General features: G+C 47.0%; 1 protein-coding gene across 6 annotated transcripts in view; it reads right to left on the bottom strand.

The window, feature by feature from the left end:
- The window catches only part of CHD2 (chromodomain helicase DNA binding protein 2), a 70,775-nt gene that overhangs the window by 9,778 nt on the left and 35,805 nt on the right, over positions 1 to 25,192 (bottom strand). For 5 of the 6 annotated variants that reach the window (XM_082769528.1, XM_082769530.1, XM_082769527.1 and 2 more), the window contains 26 exons: positions 22,212 to 22,273; positions 20,733 to 20,855; positions 20,295 to 20,444; positions 19,234 to 19,367; positions 18,343 to 18,568; positions 17,428 to 17,528; positions 16,756 to 16,800; positions 16,411 to 16,586; positions 15,574 to 15,698; positions 14,842 to 15,058; positions 14,169 to 14,258; positions 13,098 to 13,288; positions 11,857 to 12,045; positions 11,349 to 11,511; positions 10,823 to 10,975; positions 9,601 to 9,672; positions 8,378 to 8,527; positions 7,657 to 7,805; positions 7,050 to 7,146; positions 6,267 to 6,359; positions 5,618 to 5,791; positions 4,514 to 4,689; positions 3,041 to 3,082; positions 2,282 to 2,421; positions 1,445 to 1,583; positions 1,150 to 1,300 (listed from right to left, as the gene is read on the bottom strand). In XM_082769528.1, the coding sequence (XP_082625654.1) occupies positions 1,150 to 1,300; positions 1,445 to 1,583; positions 2,282 to 2,421; positions 3,041 to 3,082; positions 4,514 to 4,689; positions 5,618 to 5,791; positions 6,267 to 6,359; positions 7,050 to 7,146; positions 7,657 to 7,805; positions 8,378 to 8,527; positions 9,601 to 9,672; positions 10,823 to 10,975; positions 11,349 to 11,511; positions 11,857 to 12,045; positions 13,098 to 13,288; positions 14,169 to 14,258; positions 14,842 to 15,058; positions 15,574 to 15,698; positions 16,411 to 16,586; positions 16,756 to 16,800; positions 17,428 to 17,528; positions 18,343 to 18,568; positions 19,234 to 19,367; positions 20,295 to 20,444; positions 20,733 to 20,855; positions 22,212 to 22,273 (3,528 nt within the window). The remainder of the gene's footprint in view (positions 1 to 1,149; positions 1,301 to 1,444; positions 1,584 to 2,281; positions 2,422 to 3,040; positions 3,083 to 4,513; positions 4,690 to 5,617; positions 5,792 to 6,266; positions 6,360 to 7,049; positions 7,147 to 7,656; positions 7,806 to 8,377; positions 8,528 to 9,600; positions 9,673 to 10,822; positions 10,976 to 11,348; positions 11,512 to 11,856; positions 12,046 to 13,097; positions 13,289 to 14,168; positions 14,259 to 14,841; positions 15,059 to 15,573; positions 15,699 to 16,410; positions 16,587 to 16,755; positions 16,801 to 17,427; positions 17,529 to 18,342; positions 18,569 to 19,233; positions 19,368 to 20,294; positions 20,445 to 20,732; positions 20,856 to 22,211; positions 22,274 to 25,192) is intronic. The other variant, XR_014318288.1, reaches the window with a different exon arrangement.

Here is a 25,192-nt window from a genome sequence, read left to right as displayed (position 1 = left end):
TTCCAACCTGTGCACCCACACAGACTCTCCCTGCCTAGCCATAAGCAAAGATCCAAGCCAGAATCCCTCCCCCTTGGCCTTTTGCAGGTAAAAGGACCACAGCTCTCTAGATTCTCTACAAACTTTTTTAGATTAGGGGGAGGAGGGAAGGAGCAAAATATATTTGGGACCTTGCATTGCAACATTGAGTCCATTCTCCTCGATGCACCAGATTTGCTTGTGACAGCCTTGTCACAGCAGCCTTGTGCCCTCTGGTAGCTTGAGACATTGGTACAGCAATGGTAGAGAAGAATTTTTATTGGAAAACGAGGCTGCAAGGTACCACTTTGTGGAGGAAGCACAGCAGCTCGCCAGCTAAGGTTACCTTTTCATTTCATTGGAACTTGGGTGGCGTGTCTCAGGCAGTGAGAAAATTGCCTTTCTGAACTTCACGTAGGAGGGCTCCCAACCACAGTCTGATCTTTGCTAAAAGCACTCGGGGGGATGTCATGGGAATGCAGCATATTGGCAGCCAAGCAGATGTACAGTCCCAGTGTTCCTCAGCCTGATGCTGCAGTCCACCCTCCTTCCACTGTGCTGACACAATGGATAGCGGCTTATTTTTAACCTGGATCATTTCAGCATGGCCCCCATAAACAGCTCTTATGGGAATGACTGAGGAACAGAGGAACTAAATGGAGGCTTTCCAGCTGGCTTTGCTGCCAGAGCCAGTCATGTAACCATACCCTCAAAGCTAACACAGACCGGTCTTGACATAAGCAGCGTCAAATCTGTGAAAAATTATTTCCACACAGAACTCAAGCTCAGCTTCTTGTGAGATGCTCAAGGAAATATCAAGTCACGATTATGCAATGCAGCCTCTATACCGTGCATGTAACCACATATGTCAGCATTACTGTTTTCTTCCTGCAGCACTTCAGTGTGGTGCATATGGTACCGTTCAGAGAAAATTTACTGCCAATCAAACAAGACAACTCTGCTTTCCATCAAGCATGCAGCATTCCGCAGAGGTCAGTGTTTTCCTCATTATTATTTATTATTATTTTTGGAGTGGTTACAAACATAAACATCTGTTTCTGGAGCAAATCAAACATGTTCTCTATGAAGACCATAATGGACCCAATGCAAGCAACATGCAAAGCAACCTACCTTATCAGATAACTTCAATTCCGGATCTGTTTTAATTAGTTCCCAGTTTCCATAACCATGCTCGTAAATTCCCACTAACAAGCGAGAATCCTCCTCCACTCCCCAGTCTACATCAAAATGGGCAGCTTTGACACGGCACGTCAGGCGGTACCTGAAGGCATTTCAAACATGAGCTACTTTTAATGCTGCGGGGAGGTAAAGCAAATCCACATATCTAGGCTAGTTTCTTTCGACCACAAAATCCAAATTCCCTGAGCCTCTTTCTGCCACTGCCTGCTTGACTATTCAAACTCACTTCTTTCTTTCCTCTGGGTCTGCGGGGATGGATTTGTGCAGCATTTCAAACTCCTCTTCATGCTGGATGATGGATTTCACGTTGACTTGGACACCAGAGATCTTGATAGTAGGACCTCTTCTTTTCCCAGGTCCTTTCCCTGCTCAATAATAAAACACAGCAGCTAAGAGAACTCTTACAGAAAGAATGTTTATGTAAAGAAAAAAAATGTGAGACATACAGAGATCAACACCTTGCTCCAGATTCCTAAGGCCATCTGCTGAGGTAGGCCCCCAAAATTAGTTAACTTTCACTAATTGACTTAGATCTGCAACCCAAACACCTCCCAGTATCATCATGATCTTAAAAACACATCTAAGTACACTGAAGCAGTTGCTTCAGTAGTTCTGTTCACCTAGAGCAGGCAGAAGTACCTGCTTCAAGTGTCAGTGGCACAGAACAGCCACACATCGAGTGTGACACCAGCTCCAGACCCGGCTCCACCATGGAACACACACCACACGTTTGATTCCCACTCCCTGAAGCCGTTAAAATACGATCCTTCTGCATTGGGACCCAGCATTAAATAAGCTGATGACTTCAGCTTCTCCCCAGGAAAACTGACATTCAGCAGAAGCTAACAGACCCAAATGGCACTTGCCAGGTCAAGCAGAAGGTTCATGGATTTCTCTCTGCTGGTAAAAGCTGCCTGGCAGAGATGGGATGATTTCAGACCATGCTTATTTTTCTTGCCTTTGCAATGTGGCACACCACCGTCCAGCAAGGGAGTGCCTTGCTTTCATCAGCTCCACAAAGCACCACCAAAACCATTATAACAGCAGCAAACGACCCTCTTACCTTCACTTGGATTTTCTTTCAGCTGCTCCTCGTATTCTTGCATTGCTGACACACAGCTGTTGTGGATGAGCTCCCCTAACCGCTTTAGGTCAGCTACAGACTTATCCACCAGCTCCGCATCCCGGGCGATGCACTCCAGCCTGGGAAAAGGGGAAAAAAAATTGTAAGTTTTGTATCTGATGCAGCATTTCTCCTCCTGGTCATTCTCTGAGCAATTGTTTCACAGCTTTCAATCATCAACGAGCACTGTGTATGTGCAGAGCTGGTGCAGGAAACAGTTTTAGTCTTTTTTTAGGCCTGACAACTGCACCACAGTGCAGATGCAGTATAACTGGCCCAATCCTTTGGATTTTTTAGTCTTAAAAAGGTGAGAACTGTCTATCTTGGGCACACCTGACTCTCCAGCGTGCTTTATGCCCTCCCAGTGCTGTCTTAGCGACATTCAGTGCTCAGGAGCTGCCATCTGCTGTCCCTCTTGCCTGGCTGAGGTTCGTAACACTAAGGCCCATATACAAGCCTTGTGTTTCCCAACCAAAGAGTACAGCCAGCTGAAAAAGCAGTCATTTCTCAGACAACAGGGAGTTGAGGGACTGTGTGGCAGTGTTTGGGTTGCAGAGCACATGACAGCAAACTTATCAGGACTGGTGCTGCGTGGGGAAGTTTTGTCAAACACTGACAGCAGCGGGTGCATGGCAGGGCTTACAAATACAACATTGCCCCCAGGATAACTTTCTGAAGCAAATCCAGGCTTAGACTTACCGTTCAAGAGGCAGTCCAAACTTCTTGTAAGCCTTGATAAACCTAAGCAAAAAAAAAGAAAAGAGGAACTAAAGTAACTGCCATAAAAATGGGTCCAATATCACACATACACTTGAATATATTAATTACAGCCTGCCGCATTATCAACTTCACATTCCACTCTGATTAGCTAAGCATCACTCAGGACTGGGAAGTTTCATCCATTAACCCTCACAAAGAGTTTTGTGACCTCGGCTGGAGAAGAACACGACGTTATTATGAATGTTGGATGTTTGACAGATGAGGGAAAAAAAAAAAGAGGAGAAACATAACCGTAAAGAAAAATTAGAAGAAAGCATTGGCTCACACCATATTGGTAATTATTAACTTCATTTTCCAAGGAGAAAAGAGGCATTAAATCAATGTCATTAGTAATTTCAAGCTCAGGCTATAAGTAACAACCTGTCACATAAGAGCCAAATGTAGTGCAATGCGTCACAGAGCCTAGCAGACAAGGATTGTTATTTATTTTTATTTCTTATTTTTTATTGTGAAAATCTCTGCCATTACTAACACACAACTTCAAGGCAAGAGTCAGACATCACTGCTGCAACTGAACAGGGCTTTGTGCTGGAGTAGACCCAGTGGCTTCAACTGCAGAATATTTTTAAATGAGTTAATTTTTTCCCTTCTCTTTTTCATCATGCACTCTTTCAGCCTCTTTCTGCTACAGAACTTTAACCTAAATGGCTGCTATATTCACATTGCAACACCTCCTTCCTTCTCTATGGTTTTGGGGCTGGATATGGGGCAGCTACCACAATGCACCAAGTTTGACCATTTCCTATTTAAAAATGCATTTCTCAGAGACTGAGGCAAGGAAAACTCACAAACCCTTTTCCATCTTTGGCTGAACCTCTGGGCAGAGCCTTAAGACAAAAGCCTGAGGGAAAGGCTCAAAAATGAGAAGAAAATACAAGAAGAAAAGAATACTTTGGAATTCAGCCCCCAGCTGACCTCTGGAACACAGTGCAGAGAGGATATACTACTGCTCTGATTGACTGGACCACTGCTTCTCATGGGGTTATTTTGCCTTTAACTTCAACTTGAATTGTCAGGACTACAGACAGAAAAAAGATGGGAATGCCAGAGTTCTGGGCTTCTCCAGCTCCATCTCATGGCACATAAAATCTTACGTCTAACATGGAATTAGCTCAATCCACTCAGCCCTGCTGATCAGTTACAAGGATTAATTTTAGGCAGGTACCAGTTTCACTGCAGATAAAGATAATCTAGCCTATTTTGGCCAGACGTGAATGTTAAAGTCAGCAGCAAACTGAATTATACAAAAGTGCAGAAGCTGTCCCGAAGAGACAGCTTCACCTAAACCACTGATGTGCTTATAGCTGAATATCTCCTGGATTAACTTGGGCTTTTCTACACCTGCATGGGGTTTCTGTATTTTTCTAAGCTGTCTCTTGTGCTCACACTGACCTCCGGATTTCAGCATCAGTAAATCCTTCCACGGTATCTTTTCTAACACTCCGAGGACGTCCCCTGCGCTTTGGTCTCTTCTCATCATCGGTGTCATCAGTCTCACTTTCTGATCCAGACGATCTCTGAAGCCTTCTCTTAGTTTCTGCATCCGATTCGCTGTCATTCGTTTGTGCCTGCACACAGAAGAAAGACAGCACTACAGTTACCAACTGCTAATCTGCTAATCTTTTCCATCCCTCTCATGCACTGGCACTATTTCTTGTTGAGGCTGAAACACCTCGGCATCTCTTCCTGAAGGTGCAGAAGCCCATGTAATCAAACCAGAGTGGGTACACACACTCATGCAGTTTCTGGCTAGCTAAGGCTCCAGTGCTCATCCTCTCGTTACAGTCTTTACAGTTTCACAACTGCATTTTGATTTACTGAAGTGTGACATGTTAAAACACATTGGTTTTCTGTGGTTTTGTGCCACAGTTCCTAAGGCTTCTTGATAGCTGGGTTTTTTTAAAGACAAGGAGACCTCAGAAATAATCTGCAATCATCAGATATAAATTATCCTTCTGTTTAATTTTCACTTAAAAATTTCCCCCCTTATCCCAGAGAACAGCTCATAACACTTAAAAGTCCCAAATCCCAACAGAGTTTCCTTGCACAACCTGCTCCCTGTTGGATTTGGGTAGATCACATCACCTAAAAATGAACTTGGGATGACAGTATCGCTTTTTGCCTGCAAGAGCCACATTTAGGCAAGAATAGTGCAGAGAGCTCTGGAGCCCAAGGGAAAGCAGCAGCCTGAAAACGACATAAACCACTGAAGATCTGCATTATACAGCTGGTTATTTTTCCCTGGGCTCACTACAGGTTCTGTTTGCTAACACAGCATGAGTCTTACCAAACCCAGTATGGGCTTTCAGACTGCATTATGAACCGTGGGCCCAATGCATGATGCCAGCAAGAAACCAATGTGCTGTCTCTGTGGGTTACTCCTAACCAGCTCTGGAGAAGGGGAAGCAGCACTCAGATGGCAGGGAAGCTTCCCCTTGAGCGCTGCCTTTGCCAGCTCTGACCTCCAGCCTCTCGGCTCCTCGAGATGTGCTGTACCTTTTTGGTCGAGCTCCGGATGCGAGGCAGCATGTAGATTTCCTCCAATTCTTTCTGCCTTTCTTCCTCCTCCACCTTTTTCCTCTGCTCCTCTGGAATGATATCGTCCCAGTCCTTCTGGGACCGCTCGTCCAGCTCTGTCTCTTCCTCCTCCATGGTTGCAAAGTTGGCCACCTTTTATAAGCAAAGGAACACTTCTAGAAATTCCCACCCCTGGCAGGAATACCCCAGAGCTGTCTTCTAAGCCTCAGCTTCTTCTCCATAGGAATTTTGCCAACATTTCCATGATTACTATATAATTGATCCCTATGTCACTACATTCCTGGGTCTTTGCCATGTCTTTGGGCTAACAGCTCTTGAGGAAGTACGTGCAGCTTAAAAAGTACTGCTGAGCCTCGCTAAGTTATCGGGTTTGTTTCCAGATTTGGTAAGTTCTACATTTTATTCACAGCCTTCATGGCCACTTAAAAGGAAAGGAATACCTACACATCTGCCCAGCTGCCAAACCCAGACAGCCCCTCAGAAAACTGCTCTGTACAGGTCACTTCTCACCGGGCCTGACGTGTTCTGTCCACCACTGACCTCAACACTGTGGCAAGATGTGGGGACAGAGGTTTTGGCACCCCGCATCAGAGCCCAGAGTCTGTACCTTGAACTGTGAGAGGAGCTCGTCGGTGGCACTGGTGGACACTTCGTTCTCTCGTGTTTCAGCCAAACGCAAAATCTCGTCAATGTCCATCTCCTACCAGTCAGAAAGAAAGAGCGATAAAGCGGAGGGGCCGAGCACGGGCAGAACCGAGAGGCTTTGAGAATAGACTCGTGGGGTTCGAGAGCTAAATAGGGATTGTGCTGATACGAGCTAAATAAAGTGCAAATATCTGCAGGGTGTCATCACCCAGGGCAGGGATGAACTATCTCAAGTGGTACGAGAGAGTATAAATACAGGTGATAGAATAAAAGCAGCAAGGGAAATTTCCAGGCAGTGAGGTGTATCAGCTGTTTCCCTCAGGGGAAGCTCTGCTACTTGGGCTGTTAAGGGAAGTGGTCAGAGCACTCAGTAAGAAACTGCCAAGCAACGCCGTGCTGAGAAGGGAGGGAGCGACCTATTTGACTTTATTACTGACTCCGGCATCTCTGTGAGAACAACCCAAATGAAGCAGGCTGGAGAGATGCTCAGAGGAGCGAGCCCTCGTTAGGCCGTGCTATAGCCAGCTCGTGAATCCCAGGGAGCTGAGGGGCTCTCTTGGTGACCTTCACCCCAGCAAGGAGGCTCTGCTCAGCCCTGATCCCCACCCCAGAGCTCTCTTCCTTCAGCTGCCCGGGACTCACACCCTCCCTATTCACCAACCTGCTCTCAAGCACAGGGCAAGTACAAAGAGGGAGCAGACACAGAGGGATTACCAACAGCAATGTTATTTCAGTTTCAAACTACCTGAGGCTCTGACTCTTCCCCTTCAAGCTCCTTGAAGAGATCTTCAGCTCCAAACTTCAGAATAGCCGTCAGCTCCTCTTTGTTGAACGGATTTGAACTGCAAGCAGAAAAGAATGCAGCAGGGTTTGGAGCTGTTAACTCAGCTTTGTCACAGCACAAAACCATACCAAAGTTTCTCCTAATTAAAGCAAGAAGCAAGCTTTCTCCCCAGCACTAAGAAGAAGCCTTTTTATTCATCTTTCCTGCTCTGGCATGGGCATCTACTGTTAGAGGAGAAACCTCTATCTATTGAGGAGAATTGGGAAGAGTCTGAGGTCACTGCAGCTGTTCCCTGATACCACCAACAGCTTTTCTTAGACCAGGATGATCTCTGGGAGAAAAACTGAAGGAAAAACAGGCAATGCCTTTCAATCTCTGATCATCTTTATCCTACGTGTCCAAATTAATGACTGCATGAGCCAAATTACTGGAAGGTGCCTTTATTTATTAGTGGAAGCTCTCTTCTCCCCCATACCCTATCAAATAAATATTGGGAGGTATCAGAAGGGGAAGCTGGTTACGCCACATGCTGTATCAGAACTCTCTGCCTCCGAACACAATTGCTTACTTGGATCGCCCAGAGTTGTTGTCCAGAACAGTCCGGCCAGTGGTGTCCATACGCTGGATCACCAAATGATCCAGCACCATTTTCTTCTTGGCCCTCTCAATGATCTCCTCCTCTACCGTACCCTTTGTGACCAGCCGGTAAATATTCACCTGAAGGGTGAGAGAAGAACAAAGCTGTTTCCAGGAGCTGAACACGCTGTGCTGACACAGTAATGCCTCCCTGAGTTGTTTCAGAGGAGACTCCCCTGCTGACATGGTCCTTTCATGTACAGATGTGTCTTTTTAGAATAAAAATAAGCACATTCTTCTGTATCTCAGGGGGACCATGTAATATCAGACTGGTTAACACAGAGCTTGTAGTGTACGTAAGATAAAAATATTCTGGAAAAAATCACTCTAAATCCAAATTAGCATCAAACTTTTCATGTATCTAATAAAACCCTAAAAAAGAAGGATATCCTACTTTCTAGGGCAGAGTGAGGCAAAGAAGTGTGATGCCCCCAGCTGGGTTCTTGGTTTTGAACTATACAAGAACCAAAAGCCAACCGTTTGGGCCAATTTTTGGTTTCCTTGTCTTTAAATGAGTTTCTCTTGGGTTGATGGTACTGGGGCGAGGTTTGGGGGCAAAAAGGCCATGTTTTCAGCAGCTCTGGCAAGGGGGGAGCCCATTTACATGTACTTGCTGAAGCCACAGAGCAAATGAGCCAGGTAACTCTCCTGACCTGCTTCTTTTGTCCGATGCGGTGAGCCCGAGCCTGAGCCTGAAGATCATTTTGGGGGTTCCAGTCCGAGTCAAAGATAACGACAGTGTCAGCAGAGGCCAAGTTAATTCCTAGCCCTCCAGCTCGTGTTGACAACAAGAAACAGAAGTCCTACAGGGGGAAAACAACACACAAGTCAGCCAGCCCGTAACTGTGGACGTAAAACAGTAACTGTGACTACAGAGCTGTGCAAGGAAATGGATGGAGGCTGTGGTGTGCTTGTACTTCTCTACAAAGCAGGAAAAGGCTCAAAGCCAAGGCAGAAGGGAGAGGTGTGCTGCTCCAGGAGGGGCCAGCATGCATCCTTGTGGGAGGGCAACGCAAACAGCTCAGGGCAAGGGCACCTTGGAGTCACCTCCGAAGGTCAGACCATGCCCACCAGCCCCCTGCGAAGGCAGCAGGCAGACACGTGCTTTTTGTTGTCTGAAGCCCGCTGGGGGTGAGATCAGCTCCGAACACGAACTGTTTGAGTCACTGCCAAGGGGACAGGCTGCCAGGACAGAGCCGGGATGTCTGAGCCCTGGTGGATGCCCCCAGCAGAGGGGAAAGGGCAGCTTCTACAGGCATTCCTGCTCCCTGCTCTCCCGCCTCCACTGCTGCTTCCTCCTGGCTTTTATTTATTACCTTCCCCAGCACCACGAAGCACCTTCTGCATCGCCTGTCAGCCCTCAGTCCAGGCTCCTGGAGTGAGGCTGGACACTTCTCATGGCTGGGAGATGGCCGAAAGCGAGCACCCTGCACCCTCCCTGTGAGTCAGCACGCCCCACGAGAGGCTCGGGATGCCCTCTCCTATTACACCGGAGACTCACCTCCGACACCAGACCCCACTGCCTGCCCACACTTCAAACTTCCCCTTTGCCATTTCATATTCCAAACCAGCTGCAGACTGGAGGATTTATTTAGCAGCCGTCTCATTCCCCAGACCGTAAGGAGAGAATTGCTAAGTTCGGGCTCTTCCCGGCCTCTTTGGGACTATGTGGAGCTGTGCCTTGCAGCCCCGTTATTTGGGTGTGGGAGGTTTAAAACAAGCAATACGGATGGGTGCAAAACAAGCTGTAGCTACGTCTTTAAAAGTGACAGGGGTCCTGTAAAAAGAAACGAACTGAACTTAATCCCCTCCTGGCAGCTGGGACCTGCAGCCCACCCTGACCCCTCGGGAGGCCGGAACATCCCCCCTGCCCTACCTCAGAGCCATCGGCGTTGAAGTGGTCCAGCGCCTGCTTTCGGATCTCCCCTTTGATCGAGCCGTCCAAGCGCTGGAAAAATCGACAATAATGATAAAAGAAAGAAGGTAAAGGAGCCCTGAGGAACCGTGGCACCCAAGTTCTGGGAGGCTGACAGCCCCCTCCCCTGCCCGTAGCATTTAGTCCTTAAAAATAGCCGCCAATTAAAAGGAACTGGGCTGCCTTAACCTGCTGCGTGCGAGGGCAGGAGGGGGGCATGCTCAGGCAGCAGTCACGCAGCGGGTGACACTGCAGCTCCCGTTACAGGCTCCCAGCCAGGATCTCTGTGTTTGCTATCCTCTCCTCGGGGTTTATCACGGGACGAAGGCCAAAGCAGGGGCCTGGCAGAGGAGGTGTTTTGCAGAGATGGGGCTTAATTTATTGAGGTCTCGTATGCTGGGAACGTGTCCCTCGCAGCAACCTTCAGGAAGTGGTACAAGTCCAGAAAAACAGCAAAAGGGCTGGCTAGCCAGCATCAGTCAGACGGAAACAAACTGCCCAGGACCCATTAGCCACCTCAGGTTGAAAAAATACGGATATCAACATCCCTAAATAGCTTCAGAGAGCCAGCAAGGGAAGCAAGCTCCAGGGCTGAGAGCCCTCTGCACAAAACCACCTGCTGGTAGATGTAGGGACATCTGCACACAAGGGCTTTTAACATGAGCACATCAGTTATCTCAGCTAGAGAAATGGATCACGGAGTACAAGGGGTTTCTGTTAGGCAGGGTGTGCAATCCACAAGCTGGTTTAGTGATTAACACCCACCAACAAGTGTTTGAATCCGTTGTACAGGATTCTCCCCATCATTTAGACTCTTACTTTATGAACAGCAGTACCAAGCCATTATAAGAGCAGTCCTTGTCTATAGCTCTCAAAGGATACATCATTATGCCCACTTACAGCAGGCAAAACATCCACAAAAAAGGAAGTGCCACATCCAAGGGGCAGCATCAGACAGTGAGCGAGGCATCCCACGCTCTCAGCTGGTTTCTGCCTCTCCATATGTTCCCTTCCTGGAGTGCCACACTGAAATGAAGGGACCTCCCAGTTCCCTCCAGTGTATTTCAGTGCCACCTGTAATTCCAGTCAGCCCAGCCTCCAGGAACCTGAGTGCCTCTCATTGCCCAGGCTCCCTCCTTATTTTCAGGTGAACCCCACTGTTTTCCATGCTGGTGTTTCTCACCTGAAAAGGGTAGTGTTTGATAGTCAGGTACTCTGCCAGGATGTCCAGCATCCTCACCATCTGGGAGAAGATCAGCACTCGGTTGCCTCTGTCTCGCAGCCTGGTCAGCAGCTTGTCCAAGAGAATTAGCTTTCCACTGCTCCTGATCAGAGACTGAAGAAGTAACCGTCAGTCCAGCTGATGCTTTCCAACCTTACCCTTGTGTATACCACACAGAGACACACAGAGACCTGCTTCTTTGGGGGTCATGCTTCTCCCACACCTCTCTAATCAAATCACCTGGGTTCACACAGCAGAAGGCACACACACAAGATAAGTCTCATACTGCACACACCTCCTCCACAAGATCCCACAATATGTTGCCTATGGTGGAAGGGGAGGGCAGGAGATCCTGCGCCTCAGCTGTGAGGACTATTTCCAATGGACAGGGGCAGCTGAAGCTAAAGCCTCACCTGGTTTTATCTTGGTGAGAGGATGGGAGGAAGGGGAAAGTTAAGGAAAAGCCATAACCAAGAGCGCTGCCCACCTGCAGGGTCTCAATGCCATTCTCTTTCTCGTTTTCCTCGGGAGGTTTGATAAGGTAGCAGTGGTTGCAGCACTTTTTCAACTCCATCACAATGTTCAGGAAACCAGATGTGCTCCCTCTTGTTCCCTTCGAAAGAGCCTTGTAGTTTCTTGTCAAAATCCACCTACAGGCAGGAAAATAAACAGGCCAAATCACTTCACAGTGCAAAGAAGGCATGCTGGAGCCTGAGAGGAGCAAAACCCACAGGGACATCCTAGTTCAGGCATCAGTCTACTCTCTTCCCTCCATCTCTCCTCACTTCCTCCAGAGGATTCTGCTTTTTCCTCCTCACTAGAAACCCTGATCTTACTTTCCTCTTGATGGTATTACGGTTAAATATTAAACAGCACCACAATTCTGCAGGGAGCTTTACTGTCCCAAAATGCATTCCACGAAACATGTTCCCAAGTCACACAGAAAGCTGCTCCCATTTCTGCCGGTACTCCCAGTAACTTAATAAGCGACTCACTTGTAATACTGCTTCTGCAGAGCAGACATTTCCACCCGGAGGATCTGCTCCACTTTGGCTGGCAAAGATTTCTCCACATCCTTCTTCACTCTGCGCAGGAGAAAGGGCTCCAGGACTTTGTGAAGACTCTGGTAGCCGTTCTCTCTACCTTTCCCGTGATCTTCTTCAAAATCCTCCCAGAACTCAAACCTAGCAACAGAAATCAGTAGTAGAAAGGGGTCAGAAAATATTGTCTCATGGTATCAAAGAGCACATATCAGATATGCTCACACTGCACGACAAGACAAGAGCCCACCAGTTTGATGGAGACACAGTGGAGGATAAAATGTTTGCTCTACTCTGGTTAACTGAACAGGCTGGAAGCACAGCTAGAAGCTCTCCGGGTTTAAGTACCTTCCAAATATTTTATCTTTGAGCTCCATAGCTCCTCATTGACTCCCAGTTCCAAAAATCCCAGGCTTTCCAATATTCTCCTCCGATGTCTCCTGGTAGCATTTACCAAGTAGCAGTTTCTGAAAGTCCCACATCAACCACCCCTTAGGCAGGGCTCTGACAACCAAATTCTGTTTTACACTGCTCTGATGGCTTTTTTGGACTGCTGCTTCCTCTAACAGCTCCTTTGAAATTTGGAGAACTGCTCTTCTCTGTTCATGAGACCTTAAATCTCTGCTTTCAATCTTTCTGTGTTCCAACAAAAAGAATTTTGGGTATAGCTCTTTGTACAGTCAAACATCATTTGGGTGAGTCTGGGGGCATGCTCGTCCTAGCCTTAGCATTGCACACAGCCCATTTCGTTTTAAGAAAACAAAACATTTGTTATAATGTGGGCATGCAAACAATCAGCTAGACACCACTGTCCTCGAGCAATACTCCCAGGGACCGCCATAAAAATGTTTGGCGAGGATGGCTGAACCGCATTGTACCGGAAACCTCAAAAATGGTTGAGATGATTGCTTAAAACAAGTTTAGCTTTTTAGAGATGGCACTAAGACAGCAAACAGATTTGAAAGACATGTATTAGGTTTCCCCATTCAATTTGGTGCCAGAAATACTCTTTGTGTTACTCATTTAACCTCTCGTTTCCCCTACAAGTGTTTGTTCCCTTTTCACTGGTCTAATTCCACTGAGTTTAATTCAGGGTTTCTGTCTTTCTGCTCTCCCTCCGTCTGTTTGATGGACAAGAAAAGACACACAAAGGTATTTTCTGAAGCAAAAAAGTCTTTCTCCAAAAGGAGACTTACTTCTCTGGCATGATGAAATGAAGCAGGGACCAGAGCTCTTTGAGTGAATTTTGAAGTGGGGTGCCGGTGATCAGCAGCCTGTGGTTGGACTTGAAGTCAATCAACGTTTTGTACAGCAAAGAGTCGTCATTTTTCAGCCGATGGGCTTCATCCACGCCTAGAAAGGCCCAGTTAATACTTCCCAAAACAGCCTGAAGGAAAAGAATTTAAATACATATATATATATATGCTGGGTCAGATGAGTCCCACCACACTGCTCATGCCTCTCTCTCCATGGCCACAAAGCGCTGTCGTGTCTCCTTTTCCAGGGAGTCCTGCCCCAGCCCCTGCGCAGAACCCACCAAAGGAGTTGGGCTCACAGGAGTTTCTTAAAAATAAAATTTGGGGACCAGGGTGCCCAGACCATAGTTGATTTGCTGTAACGGTGAAAAACAGCCACACTGCCTAGCACTCCTGCCACGTCTGAATGGCATTCCTGCAAGTACATCTATTTTGATCCACCTTTTCTTTACCCAGAGAATGCAGTCCTCTCCCAGGCCCCAGTTCCTCTCTCTCTCCATGGCCATGGGGCCCTGTTATGGCACTGGCCTCACTGACATGATCAGAGCAGTAGCATATAACACTTTTATATATAGCTATATATAAAACTCTGTAAGTTATGGCAACCTGAGAGTTTTGATTATTTTTTTTCACTAGTGTTAAGCTTCTTGTTTTCTCCTAGGACCTGATGATGCACTGACAGAGTTGATGCCTATTTCCTAAGCAGACAGATTTTGCCTAAGTGTGAAAATCCAGATATTGGAAGCCCTGTGCCAGCAGTTCACTGTAATGCTTTGCCCTCTTAACTAGTCTAAATTAAACCAGGTAAAATCCCACTACAGCTCTGCTTGGTGTCTTATAAAAATTAATACAACTGCCACAGTACCAGGGTGAATATGCAGCGAGTGTCCAACAAACCCTCTGCCCACTACCCACACACCCTCTACCCTCTGTCCAACCCACTCAGAGGGTGGCTTCCTCAGTTACAAGCAAGAGGTGACCTAAATAAAACACCTTTGGCCCATTACTCACCTTGTCTTTGAGGAGGATCTCGTATGTTGTGATAAGTGCATTGAACTTCAACCTTTTAGACTGAGAGTGGATCCACTCATATTCACGTATCTGCAAGAGGAGACAACCAACATTACTGAAGGGAAGGAGTTAACAGGTGTTATTTGAGTGTAGCTATAGCTGGAGACTCCAACCGAGTCCAAGCCCTGTTGCTGAACGTGACATTTGATGAGCAAAGGGTGTCCAAGGAGCAGCTTGTTTTACTGCACGCATGGCTCTTACACAAGCACCAAAATAAGGTCAAACAACTTGCTGTTGTGACATTCCCCCACCATGTCACTACTGCCACCACTAGACTCACAACATTTGTGTGCCGCCTTGTCTGAATAATTCAGAGCAGATAGACAAGGTTGGCAGTTGTGCCCTGCAGCACGTTTCAGCCTAGTGGTCTCCAGATCCTCTAGGGGAGGCCAGTACTCCTGTGCTCACTCTAAGGGGGAAAAATAAGGTAGCAAAGTCCCTACAGCAGGGAATTCCACCCAAGTGCTCAGCTACAACCAGCTCTAACTACCCACAGGACTGTCGGTACTCTCCAGCAGATGGCATGTCACACACACACATGCTACACAGAAGCTGCTGCATTGCACCCAGCATTTCCATCCAACCCCACGCCCTCCGCTTTCTGATTACCCACCATGTTCCTGCTCATGAGGTCTCCGATGTAAACTACCACGTTTATCTCAGGCGCCCACACTTCAAACTCTCTCTGCCACGAGGTGAGAGTCGACAGAGGTACCACCACCAGGAAAGGGCCGTACAGCTGGTGCTGGTGGAAGAGGTACGACAGGAATGATATTGTCTGAATTGTCTTCCCCAGGCCCATTTCATCAGCCAGGATCACGCTGTTGTTCCTGTGCAGGAAGAGAACACACACAAATACTGTTTGACTATGTGTTTGTGCCACTGCTAACATACTGTGCGCTAGCACAAATAGCAACCCACAACAGACAGAAAGAGAGCAGTGCAAAAACATTTGTATGAACACTTGTGAGTGGATCCCAGAGATACCAGACAGCAGCTTGCAAAAAGGAGCAGATTACAACCACTCCAAACTGGCATGGAAGGATGAAGGCACAGGGAGAAGGGAACCAGTGGCCTAATTTTAGAAGGACATTTCTCAAAGACTTCAACAAGTGTGCAAGCATGCTGAGGCAGAAAACAGTTATTTTCTGCTTTCCTTGTTCCACCTACAATGCAACTAGGTGTGAAAAAACTTGAAATACTTCAAGCTGCAGAAGCAGGCTTCATAAAGATCTCACTTGAGAACAAGAGGGCCAGATCCTACTGCGATAAAAATCAGGACACCCAAAACAAGTGTGGCTCATTTGCAGTGCTGACCAGAGCTTCAGAAAGCATCCGTACGTACTTGCACCAGGAGTGAGCGAGCCAGTTGAGGCCCTCCAGCTGGTAGTCTCGCAGCTCCAGGTTCTCACCACCAATGTAAGAAGGCTGTTTCTTCAAGGCAACAAACCTTGGTCTCTGCTTCAGTACCTGAAAAAGATGACACCATAAGCCCACTGGAGAAAAAGACCAGGTAAGGCTGAAAATTCAGCAATGAAATCTGTGGGTTTGGTGAGGAATGTAGATTGGCTCATCAGCTAATGTTCATTTTTGTTTTCCTAGCCACTTCTTGTGTCTGCAGTTCAGACACCACTCATCAGTGTTCTGTTTTCCTGCCTTCCTCCAGTTCTGATGATCAGAGCTGCAAGTCCTCCCAAGAGTGCAATTAGCTGTACATAATGTACACTGGATGGAACAAGTTCCACTTTCCTTTTTGGCCTTTTCTGTTTTTTTTTTTTTGTTTTTTTTTTTTTCTCCCACTGTCTCCATCCCTCTCCTCCACTGTATCAGTGTCTTGCAGACTTCCTCTTTCCCCAGCTGTGCTGTTTTTCCGTTCAACTGATATTAAAACTTTGCCTGGCTACAGCAGCTCCTCCTGAGGAGGAAGCACTTTGCAAGGATTAATTAAGCCTCTCACTCCGCAGGGGGACATAATATGCTCACTGTGCAGAGCAAATGAAACCAAAAGGGGTTCACATCTCTGTCTAAAGTACAAGAACAGCAGACAGCGATTCAAACGCTGGTGGGAAGATGGGGACATGTTCTCTGACATTTATCCTGACAAAACTTTATGTTCCTATTGTTTGTGTCATCACCCAGCCTGGAGAAACAGAGCAAGAGGAGAGAAGAGAAACAAGCAAACCTTGCAGTCCCGGGTAGGAATTGTTTTGGAGTTGTTACGGTTGTTGAAGCTGTCAATGCAGTGCTGAAATTTCTTGCTTATCAAAGCCTCATCTTCCCAGCTGCATTCCGCGTAGGGCAGCCCCATCCACTTGCACAGGTATTCAGGGTCATTTGAGGATGTTTTGCGACTGTTTGCTGCAAAATATGCACACACCAAAAAAAAAAAGCCCAAACATCAGCAACTGCGGTTCTGTGGCTGAACCACAAGCGTAGTTCACAAGGGCAGTCTGAACCACCCCTACAACCACAAGACAGGTCTTGGCTAATAGGAAAAGTGTAGAGAGGCCAAAGAGTGCTCCTTTACCTGGGAAGTCAGCGTGCCCCGTTGCAGACTTGCTGGTCTTCACGGCTGTGGTTGGAGACACAAGGGAAGCAAGGGTTTATGTGCTGGCAGCCAGCAGGGGGAGCAGGACAGACAGAGGACCACATGCATTTTTGAGAGGAATTGGGTGGAAATAGGTTAAACAACTCTCCAGGCCAATTCCCAAAGCAACTGGATGCCGGCACCTCTGACTGATACTTCTGTAATAATAGTGAAGTGCTAAGCCCCGTTTTTATTTTTAATAAGTAAGTAATCATGAAAATCTAACCCCTGAGCTGCCTTGCAGCCTAACCACATCCTTAACCACAATGTCACGGAAAGTAGTCCTGACAGCACCAGGCCTGTGCTTCTGCAAACACCTTGATTGAAGTCAAAAGACTTCACCAGCAGCAGCAACTTCAGCGAGCCCCTGGAAGCTGGGTGTATCATCCCATACTTCAAAGCAAGAAAAGGGCAAGTGACCAGCATTGCTTGTAGATAGATAATTGTAAACCTGCAGAGCTACTGTTCAGTCCCTAAATCTCACACACTAATTCTCCAGTGATACGGGAATAAAAGGAGAAAAAGGGAGCCTTATGCTCATTTTGCTGTCAGTAGAAATTAAAGTTCCCAAGTCTTACTTCACCCCTTTACAAGAGCGTTGGGTTCACTTACCAATTACTCTCTCCACTATTTGATACTGTTTGTTCAGCTCTGAAGCCAGCTCCTGTTGGCAGTTGAAATATTCCACATCTTCAGGGGATACCTTGGCCAGCCTATATGCAAAAAGAAAAATAAAAAGAGATTATAATGCTTCTGTAACGTCATAATGCTCATTGAGGCAATGTATAGAAATTTTATTTTCTTATATGGTTATGGAATTAAGTCACTGAAGCAGACTACTGCTTATTTGATATCTATATTTCTTAAAGTTTCCTATAATTATAAAATATTACTGGGAAGCGAATGTCATAGAGGCTAATATTGTCTCCCTGGTAAATGACTCCTTATCCTGCTGCAAGAATCAGCCACAAAAATCTGAATCAAACAATCAGGGATGGAAGCTGCTACTCCAGCTTTATCGCTTTAGAAACACACAGTAGCCCCCTTTATTTTTCTTGGGGAGGTCAGACAAAAACGTACATATAGACGAGCCCATAATTAACAAGGCTGCCTTGAAGCAGCCTGCAAAGCAAAATTCAACAGCCTGCCCTGTGATGAGCCCTGTTTTCCAGCACAGCTGCTTGGTTTAGCACGCAAGGTCTCACTGCTATCCATGAGCCCTTATGCCACCTCCTGGGCCAGGTACACCTTTTATTTGTTGTCAGCTACCCAACGTATAAGCCTGGGAATTGGCAATATGTGAAGTTCTGTCTCCTCTCTCTTTTAATACCATGGCCACAGGCATCATTTCTATGATGGGGATGTTGATCAACAAGCAAAGAGACACGAGTGTTGCACACTGAAAACAGTTGCTTTGGATGGAATATGCTTTGCAAGAAAAAATCAAATGTTTTCAGCCCTGACGGTGTAAAACCTCTGGCTAAAAGATTCTCCCAAGGTGAAATCATCAGTCGAAGTAAAGCATACCATTGCTTGATCTCCTCCTCTTTTTTCTTGAAGTTCTCTAGCTTTTTCAGGCCCTTGACTTTCTGCTGCTGCAGGGACTCTTCACTCTCCCATGTGCTATGGATGTATGACCAGCCTTTCCATTTGATCAGGTACTGAACTTCTCCCTCATCCTTTTCAGGGTCAAAGTCAGCACTTGGGTTGCCATTGGCTTCAGTTGCATACACTGTGGTGGAAGCACCAGTGGCTGCAAAAGAAATCAGGCTGCAGTTGGTACCTTTGTTAAAAAGCACTGGACATGAACTGCGTTAGAGGAGGAAGTTATTTTTTCTAATGCATCCTTTGTGACAGCACAAAGAATATTCTACGGATTCGTCCACCCAATGAGACAGGCATACAAAAGTTTTCCACACAACAGGATCTTTTTAAATCTCTCTATCATAAATGCCTTTTCTTTAAATATAATTCAAAGGTCTCTTGAAAATACCCAAGACCGTTCAGTTTTACAAAAACACTTTTGTGAGGCTATGAGAACAAAACATCAGCTTTATTTCCATTGTGGCTTTGTCAATGCAGCTATGAAAACTGACTCTACTGGAAGAGCTATTTTATCTTTTAAGGAAGAGAAAAGCAAGAACTTGCAGAACAATGACTGCATCTTTAAAATGCGTGCACGCTAAAAGAAAGCTGCCAAGCACATAAACTTGACATTTTAGGTTTTTCAATGGTAGATTTTTACAAAAGCTGCTAGAAGGAAGAAATAAGAGGCACAGGCGAAAGCGTGAAGAGCACTGAAATAACCCTGAGCCCCACTGGAAGGCTTCAAAGTCGCAAAAGCATTGGACCAGTTGACGAGAAACAGAGAGTGCATGACTGAAATCAGAAATAAAGTCTTTTTCCAGAGCTACGCACCTCCTTTTTTTCCAAGCCTGATGTCCAAGACTTTCTCAATAGTTTCACTGTTGTCTTGCTGTTCATCAGCTCCTTCCCCAGTCATCTCTATCAGGTCATCAGAATCCGTCTCAAAATCATCATCTTCTTTGTAACTGAACAAGATCAAAACCAAACTGATAAAAAAGCCTTTGACTCTTCCCAGTCCAGAAACACACAGAGTGGCATGGAGCGGAGCAAGCCTTTTCCAGCATTTATCCTGGGGCTCAGTGCATGTTCAGCACACGCATCTCTTAAATCAGCCATTCAGTATTTTTCCCTGAGACACACAGATAGCAGCTACGCTTTATCAGAGCAATAGTGCATCATGTCCATGTAATGTTTCTGATCATGGCCAACACCAGATGCTTCATGAGGAAGTGGAGCAATCCCTGCAGCAGAAGCAACGTAAGACCACAACAAAGCCTCTTCTATCCAGTGACAGATTATTTTACATTTAATAACACAGGTTGCAGAGCACTGAAAGGCTGCTCAGGTGCTACGCTGCCCTAGGAACTACACATCTCATCTTTGATGAACAGTGAACAACCCAAAAATATTCTTCTGCTGGCTCTTTGCAAGTCCCTTTTGAGGTGACTGCCAGACGGCAAGAAGGTGTATTGGGGAATGGATAATGCTTTGCCTCCACCATGTCTCAATGCTCTGTCCTAAGGAATTACTTATCAGCCATCTCAGACAATTGCCCCAGTCTAACAGAGCTGCTCCCTCCTACTCATTTTAACCTATTATGTGCAATTCTTAATCTCATTTGAGAGTGTTTTAGAAACATTAAGCAAACCTCCTTGTGCTTCTCTAAGAGAAACTGGTAAATATTTCCTGCTTTACAGCTGGCAAACCAAGGTAAAGAGAAGTCAGATGCTTGCAGCGTGAACCTGTTGAAAGCCCCATCTCAGACAACAGATACCTACAGGATCTCTCTGTGGGGTCATACAGGTTGTCAGTGCCTGGGGCAGGGAATTTGGGGTGCCCTCTTCCCCAGCCCACCAGCTCTCATCAGCAAGCCACCTCACACTCCTCGTTACCTGACATTTTTGGCTGCTCTTCGTCGAGTTTGTCTCTTGGGGGTCTCATCGTCTTCATCATCGTCATCATCTTCAGATGAGTCCGGTTTCTTTCTCTTCTTCCCACGCTGGGGTTTGTGAGGCTTTTTAACGTTGGTTTTGGCCACTGTTCTAAAATAAGTATTAGCAGAAAGCTATAATACAGTGGGTTTTACATAAACATCCATGTTGGTAAGCCTTTAAAAAAGCACAAATTTCAAATATGAGACTCCTAGAGACTTAGCCTGCTCTAAGTACCATGGCAACCACTGCATCGCTCACACAATAACTAGGTCCACAGGCTCATAATCGAGGGTAATATTGAAGAAAACATTCTTTAGCAACAAATAGAAACTGCCTCTCTCCCCCAGCACAGGCAGGAAAGACATGCAGATACAGACTGAACCAACCACTCCTTACCTCCTCTGGGCAGGTCTTCTTGCTTTAACTTTCTTCGGTTCAGGCTCACTCTCTGCACTGGTGCCCTGCTCCCCTCCATCTTCATCCTCTTCTTCACCAGAGACCTCTCTTTTCCATTTATTTCTGTGGTCAGAAATGTAGGTCATCAAGGGCCACCATATTTCAACAGAAATGCTCGGCTAAGAAGGCATCCGAGCCATCTAGGTTAATACCAGCAGGCCATAATTATGAGAAAAAAAATACTGTGATGCACGGGGGAACTGATGCTGCAATCTTCTGTTTTTAGGAATAGGTCTCGTCACCTACATCTTAGCTACACAGTGGCAATATGCCGTGAACATGAATGGCTCTCACCACGTGCTACAACACTGCATGTGGCAGGACTATGCTTCAAACAGCGGGGTGGTGAAGCACTTCAATTTATTTATTTTTCATTTCCACACATGCATTTCTGAAACGAGGTGGAAAAACCTTCAAGGTGGTTTCAAACAGACAGATATTTCTCAGAAGTGCTCGCTTTCACTTACAGTTTATGAGCCACAAGGTGCACAGATACACTTTCCCCTCGTAGCCCAGCAAACAGGGCAGGAAGTCTCATGCCAGTTAGCTTTAAGTAAGTAAAGTTTCCAAGGCTGAAGCCAAATCCCACTGGTGCTACTTGTGAAAGTAAGCAGGTTCTTCACCAGCAACTCGGAGCAAGATTTAGCTCTGACCTGCCCTCCTCTCTCCATGGGGTACATGGGGAGTCCACGGGGATTATTCCCCTTGTCCCTGCCCCTTATTCCCCTTCATCTTGTTCTGCACCGCTGTATGCAGCTGAATGAGAAATTAAAAGACAAGAAAGGAGAAAGGGAGCAGGGACCAAGGGGCATCCTGCCGTGTTTAGGTTTTCTCCAGCAGGGAGCTTGGTAGCTCTCTTCAGTACACTTGTGTGTAGAAAAACTCAGAGGTGCTCATTAGATGGAAACAGCAGCAAAACATAATTTAAATGAACTCAGATATTTTGATGGGACATCCGGGACATCCAAAATGTCCTTTCTGGAAGGTCTCGCATCTTATCAGAAGGTTATAAAAGATAAAAAAAGATAGTGATTTGGCATTTTATTCTCCATTCATTAAAAATGGGGGAGGAGCGAGGATTAAACTATTTGAAGTACCCCTGAATGAGAAAAAGTAACACAATGAAGTGAAAGACTGACAACAAAAAATGAACCTGACTTGTTCTGGTTCCCTGGCATAGGCAAAGTGGGAAAACAATAGAGAAGTTGGGAAATTGCAGCCATCCAAAGGTTCACATTCATACTTTATTTTAATCATCCAAAGTGTTATTACTGAAATTATTAATTAATTTTACAAGCTTTCCAACTTGACAGTGCCTGTCAAACAATTACTACTATTCTGAAAAATAAAATAAAACAATAGAACAGAAGAAAAGAAAACAAAGTGCCACTACTCAAAACCCCTTTCCCAGAAACTCACGTTTTTTTCATTTGCTTCTGGCCTCTTCGTTTGGGGCTCTCATTTTCAGATTCGCTACTTGCCTTCAATTGAAAAGAGAGAAAATCAGGTTGTAGGCTTCGCCCCGGACCGTCTCCTCAAGGACACAACTGAAAGGCATGCACGTGGCCTGACCTCAGACGCAGCCCCAGTGCTTTCACGGCGGCATTAGGGGATGTTTTGATGGGATGGGGCTGCAGAATAGCCACCAGCAGCCCCACACCAGTCCCCCCGTGCTGCTTCGGCTGCAGGGCTGGAGCCCCTGCTCTCAGCACAGAGCAGGAAAAGGCTGAGAGCCCCAATGCAATATCAACAGCAGGGTCGCTGGGGCTGGGATGTGCACGGTCACCCCCCCAGCGTCCACCTCCAGCACCTGGCGGTGGCAGTGGGCAGCAGCCCTGCAGCGTGCGGTACCCCAGGGGTCACACAGCAACGGACACGTTTGAACCTCCAAACCTTGCCCTGCTCGGGTCCTGGGGACAAAGCCACGGAGAGAGGGCTGCTCAGCTAGGACACAAAGTGAGCATCAGGTCTGCTCTGTGCCCTGTGATGTTTGGGAGGGAGGGCTTTCTGTGCTTGCACTCACACAAACGCCTTACGACCCCTGCTTTCATTACAGAAACTTCCTATAAGGAAGGAAGTTCTCCTTAAAAATACACTGTTCTTATCACAAGTGTCCTCCTTACTCTCCTGGGTTTTTCTCCCATAGCAAAAGCAGCCAAGGAAGCGGCTGGGTCAGACCCTGCCCTGCTGTTTTCCTTCCTGCTCATCCCCCCCAGCCTCCCCCAGTGAAGTCTTTCTGGCTAAATATATCTCGAGATATTCTACCTCCTCGCTGAACTATTTTAAATGTGGGTGTCGTCAACTCCTACGGGCTGAGATAGCTAAAAATCTTCGTTGTGCACAGCCCTATTTTTGTAAAAACTGGTCAACCGTAAAAACAGATCCCCACACAATTAACACCCCGAAACGAGCAGATGACTTCGCCCGAGCTACCTGCCACGGAACACACAAAGCACTGGGGAGAAAACCGAAGAAGCCAACGGGAGATTTTTCAAAGGGTATTAAAACGATAGAAAAAGCCTCAAAGACTGCTCGCTCCATGCATCTTGCGCCTTTGAAATCTTCTGTTTAACACTGTGGTTTTTTTTTGCTGTGGTATTGAAGAAGTGACCAGAGAGACCCCAGCCTCAGCCCTGGGTGAGCTCTGGCTGTGTCTGTCCCTCTCGTGCACCTGCCGTGTTCCTGGGACAGCAGCAAGGCTCCGAGCCCAGAGGTGCTCGGACAAGGATCACCTGAAATGGCCTGAGCTGCAGTGTTAAGAAGTCAAGGCAGGGAAAAGTCATGCCCTACACTTCTGCTATCTTTCTGCAGCCTTTATTTCCACTTTCCAGCTTCCCTTTCACCAGCAGAAACTGCCCTTTGGCTTGTGCCTGTGTTTCCATTTAATGATTGGGAGTGCTAGTTGCCACATCAGACCAGGAGCTGAATCTCCCAGTGGTTTTGTGCCGGATTTAGGTGACACATCAACACCTCCAGCACGGTGTCCCAACACGAACACGTTCGCCACCTGTTGCACTGCACAGGATCCCTGTCTCATAGTCCAAGCATCCAGGAAGCGAGTGGCCGGCTAGCAGCACGGGCAGCCCTGCCCTCGCATCGCACAAACCCTCCCACAGACTGCAGCTTCAGCACAGCACAGTTCTAAAGTCCTCGCTTTTCTTTTTTAATCTTTTTCCTCCTTTAATCTCTCTTCTGCTCCCTGACATGTGCTGCTTTGTCATTCCGGCTGTGGTGTATTTCTCAGTAACCGTCCCTCGATGCGTGTTTACTTTCTGCTGTCTCTTGGCAAACCCCGAGCAGAGAGCAGTTGATTTTTCTCCCGCTCTGCGTCAGAGAAGACCAGATTTGGAGAAAACCAAACACGACCTTTGCCGCTCTCTGAAACTAACTCCACTCATTTGCCAAAATCCCACGTTTCAAGATTTTTGCCTTCACTTTCCTAACGCCTCTGCTCTCCTGCTCCGCCGCTGTTTCCGCGTAGCTGACGCTCATCTCGAGAACTCATCTTTCCCTCTTCGCCTTGAAAAATCTAACTTGTGGCTCCAGCTCGGCTTCATATCACAAAGTCCCTGCTGTCTCCTCCGGAGCTGTCTCTGCTGCAGCCTGGCCCCAGCCTGAGTCATCACAGCCTGCCCGGTGCTCCCACCCCGCGTGCCCATGACTCAGCCTCTCCTCGCCCACCACATCACTTCTCTCTCCTCACCCGGCTCCATCTCCCTTCCCAACCCCGAGCTGCCCGGCTCCAGTTGTGGCTGAAAGCTGCCTCCTACCAATTCATATAAAAACATTTTTTATTTTTTTAAATAGCAATATCTTAATTCTGAAATCCCCATTTTGAGACCCGGCTGCAAAACCCGACGCTGACTCGCTGAGACCAGCCCACGGGGGAGGTCAGCACCTTCGCAGCACAGCCAGAGCCAGTGCTGTTGGCAGCCCACGGGCTCTGGGCAGTGACCTGCAGGGTGAAGGGAGGCAGGGTGACAGCCACGGAGCTGGGAGCACCTCCCAGAGGTCTCATCTGTCTGCAGCCACCCTCAGGAGGAAGCAGACGGGTTGGGAAATCGCTTGCAACTCGTATGTTGATAACGTCGCAACCCCAAGTGGCATGAGATGAGCTGACAACGTCCGTCCCCGGTCACCACTGGGGTTTTTGGCAGCTCGGCAGGAGATGCCAGGTGTGCACTGCTTGCTCTTGGAGCCTGTAGTGCCAGCACTGCCTGAATGCTGTGGCACGGAGCAGGGCTTAGCCTGCCCCTCCTGCAGTGGCCAAGGAGGAAGGAGATTTGCACAAAGACCGGCCTGCCCAAGCTCCCCTTCCGTACCAAACGCTGCAAATGTGCCCAAACTGTTCCAATGCCACTCTTCCAATTCGACTAGAGACCAGCCTCTTCCTACCTGCA

Source organism: Aythya marila (assembly GCF_965140915.1).
Source record: "Aythya marila genome assembly, chromosome: 11".
Lineage (NCBI taxonomy): Eukaryota > Metazoa > Chordata > Aves > Anseriformes > Anatidae > Aythya > Aythya marila.
This window is presented reverse-complemented; position numbering and strand designations above follow the sequence as displayed.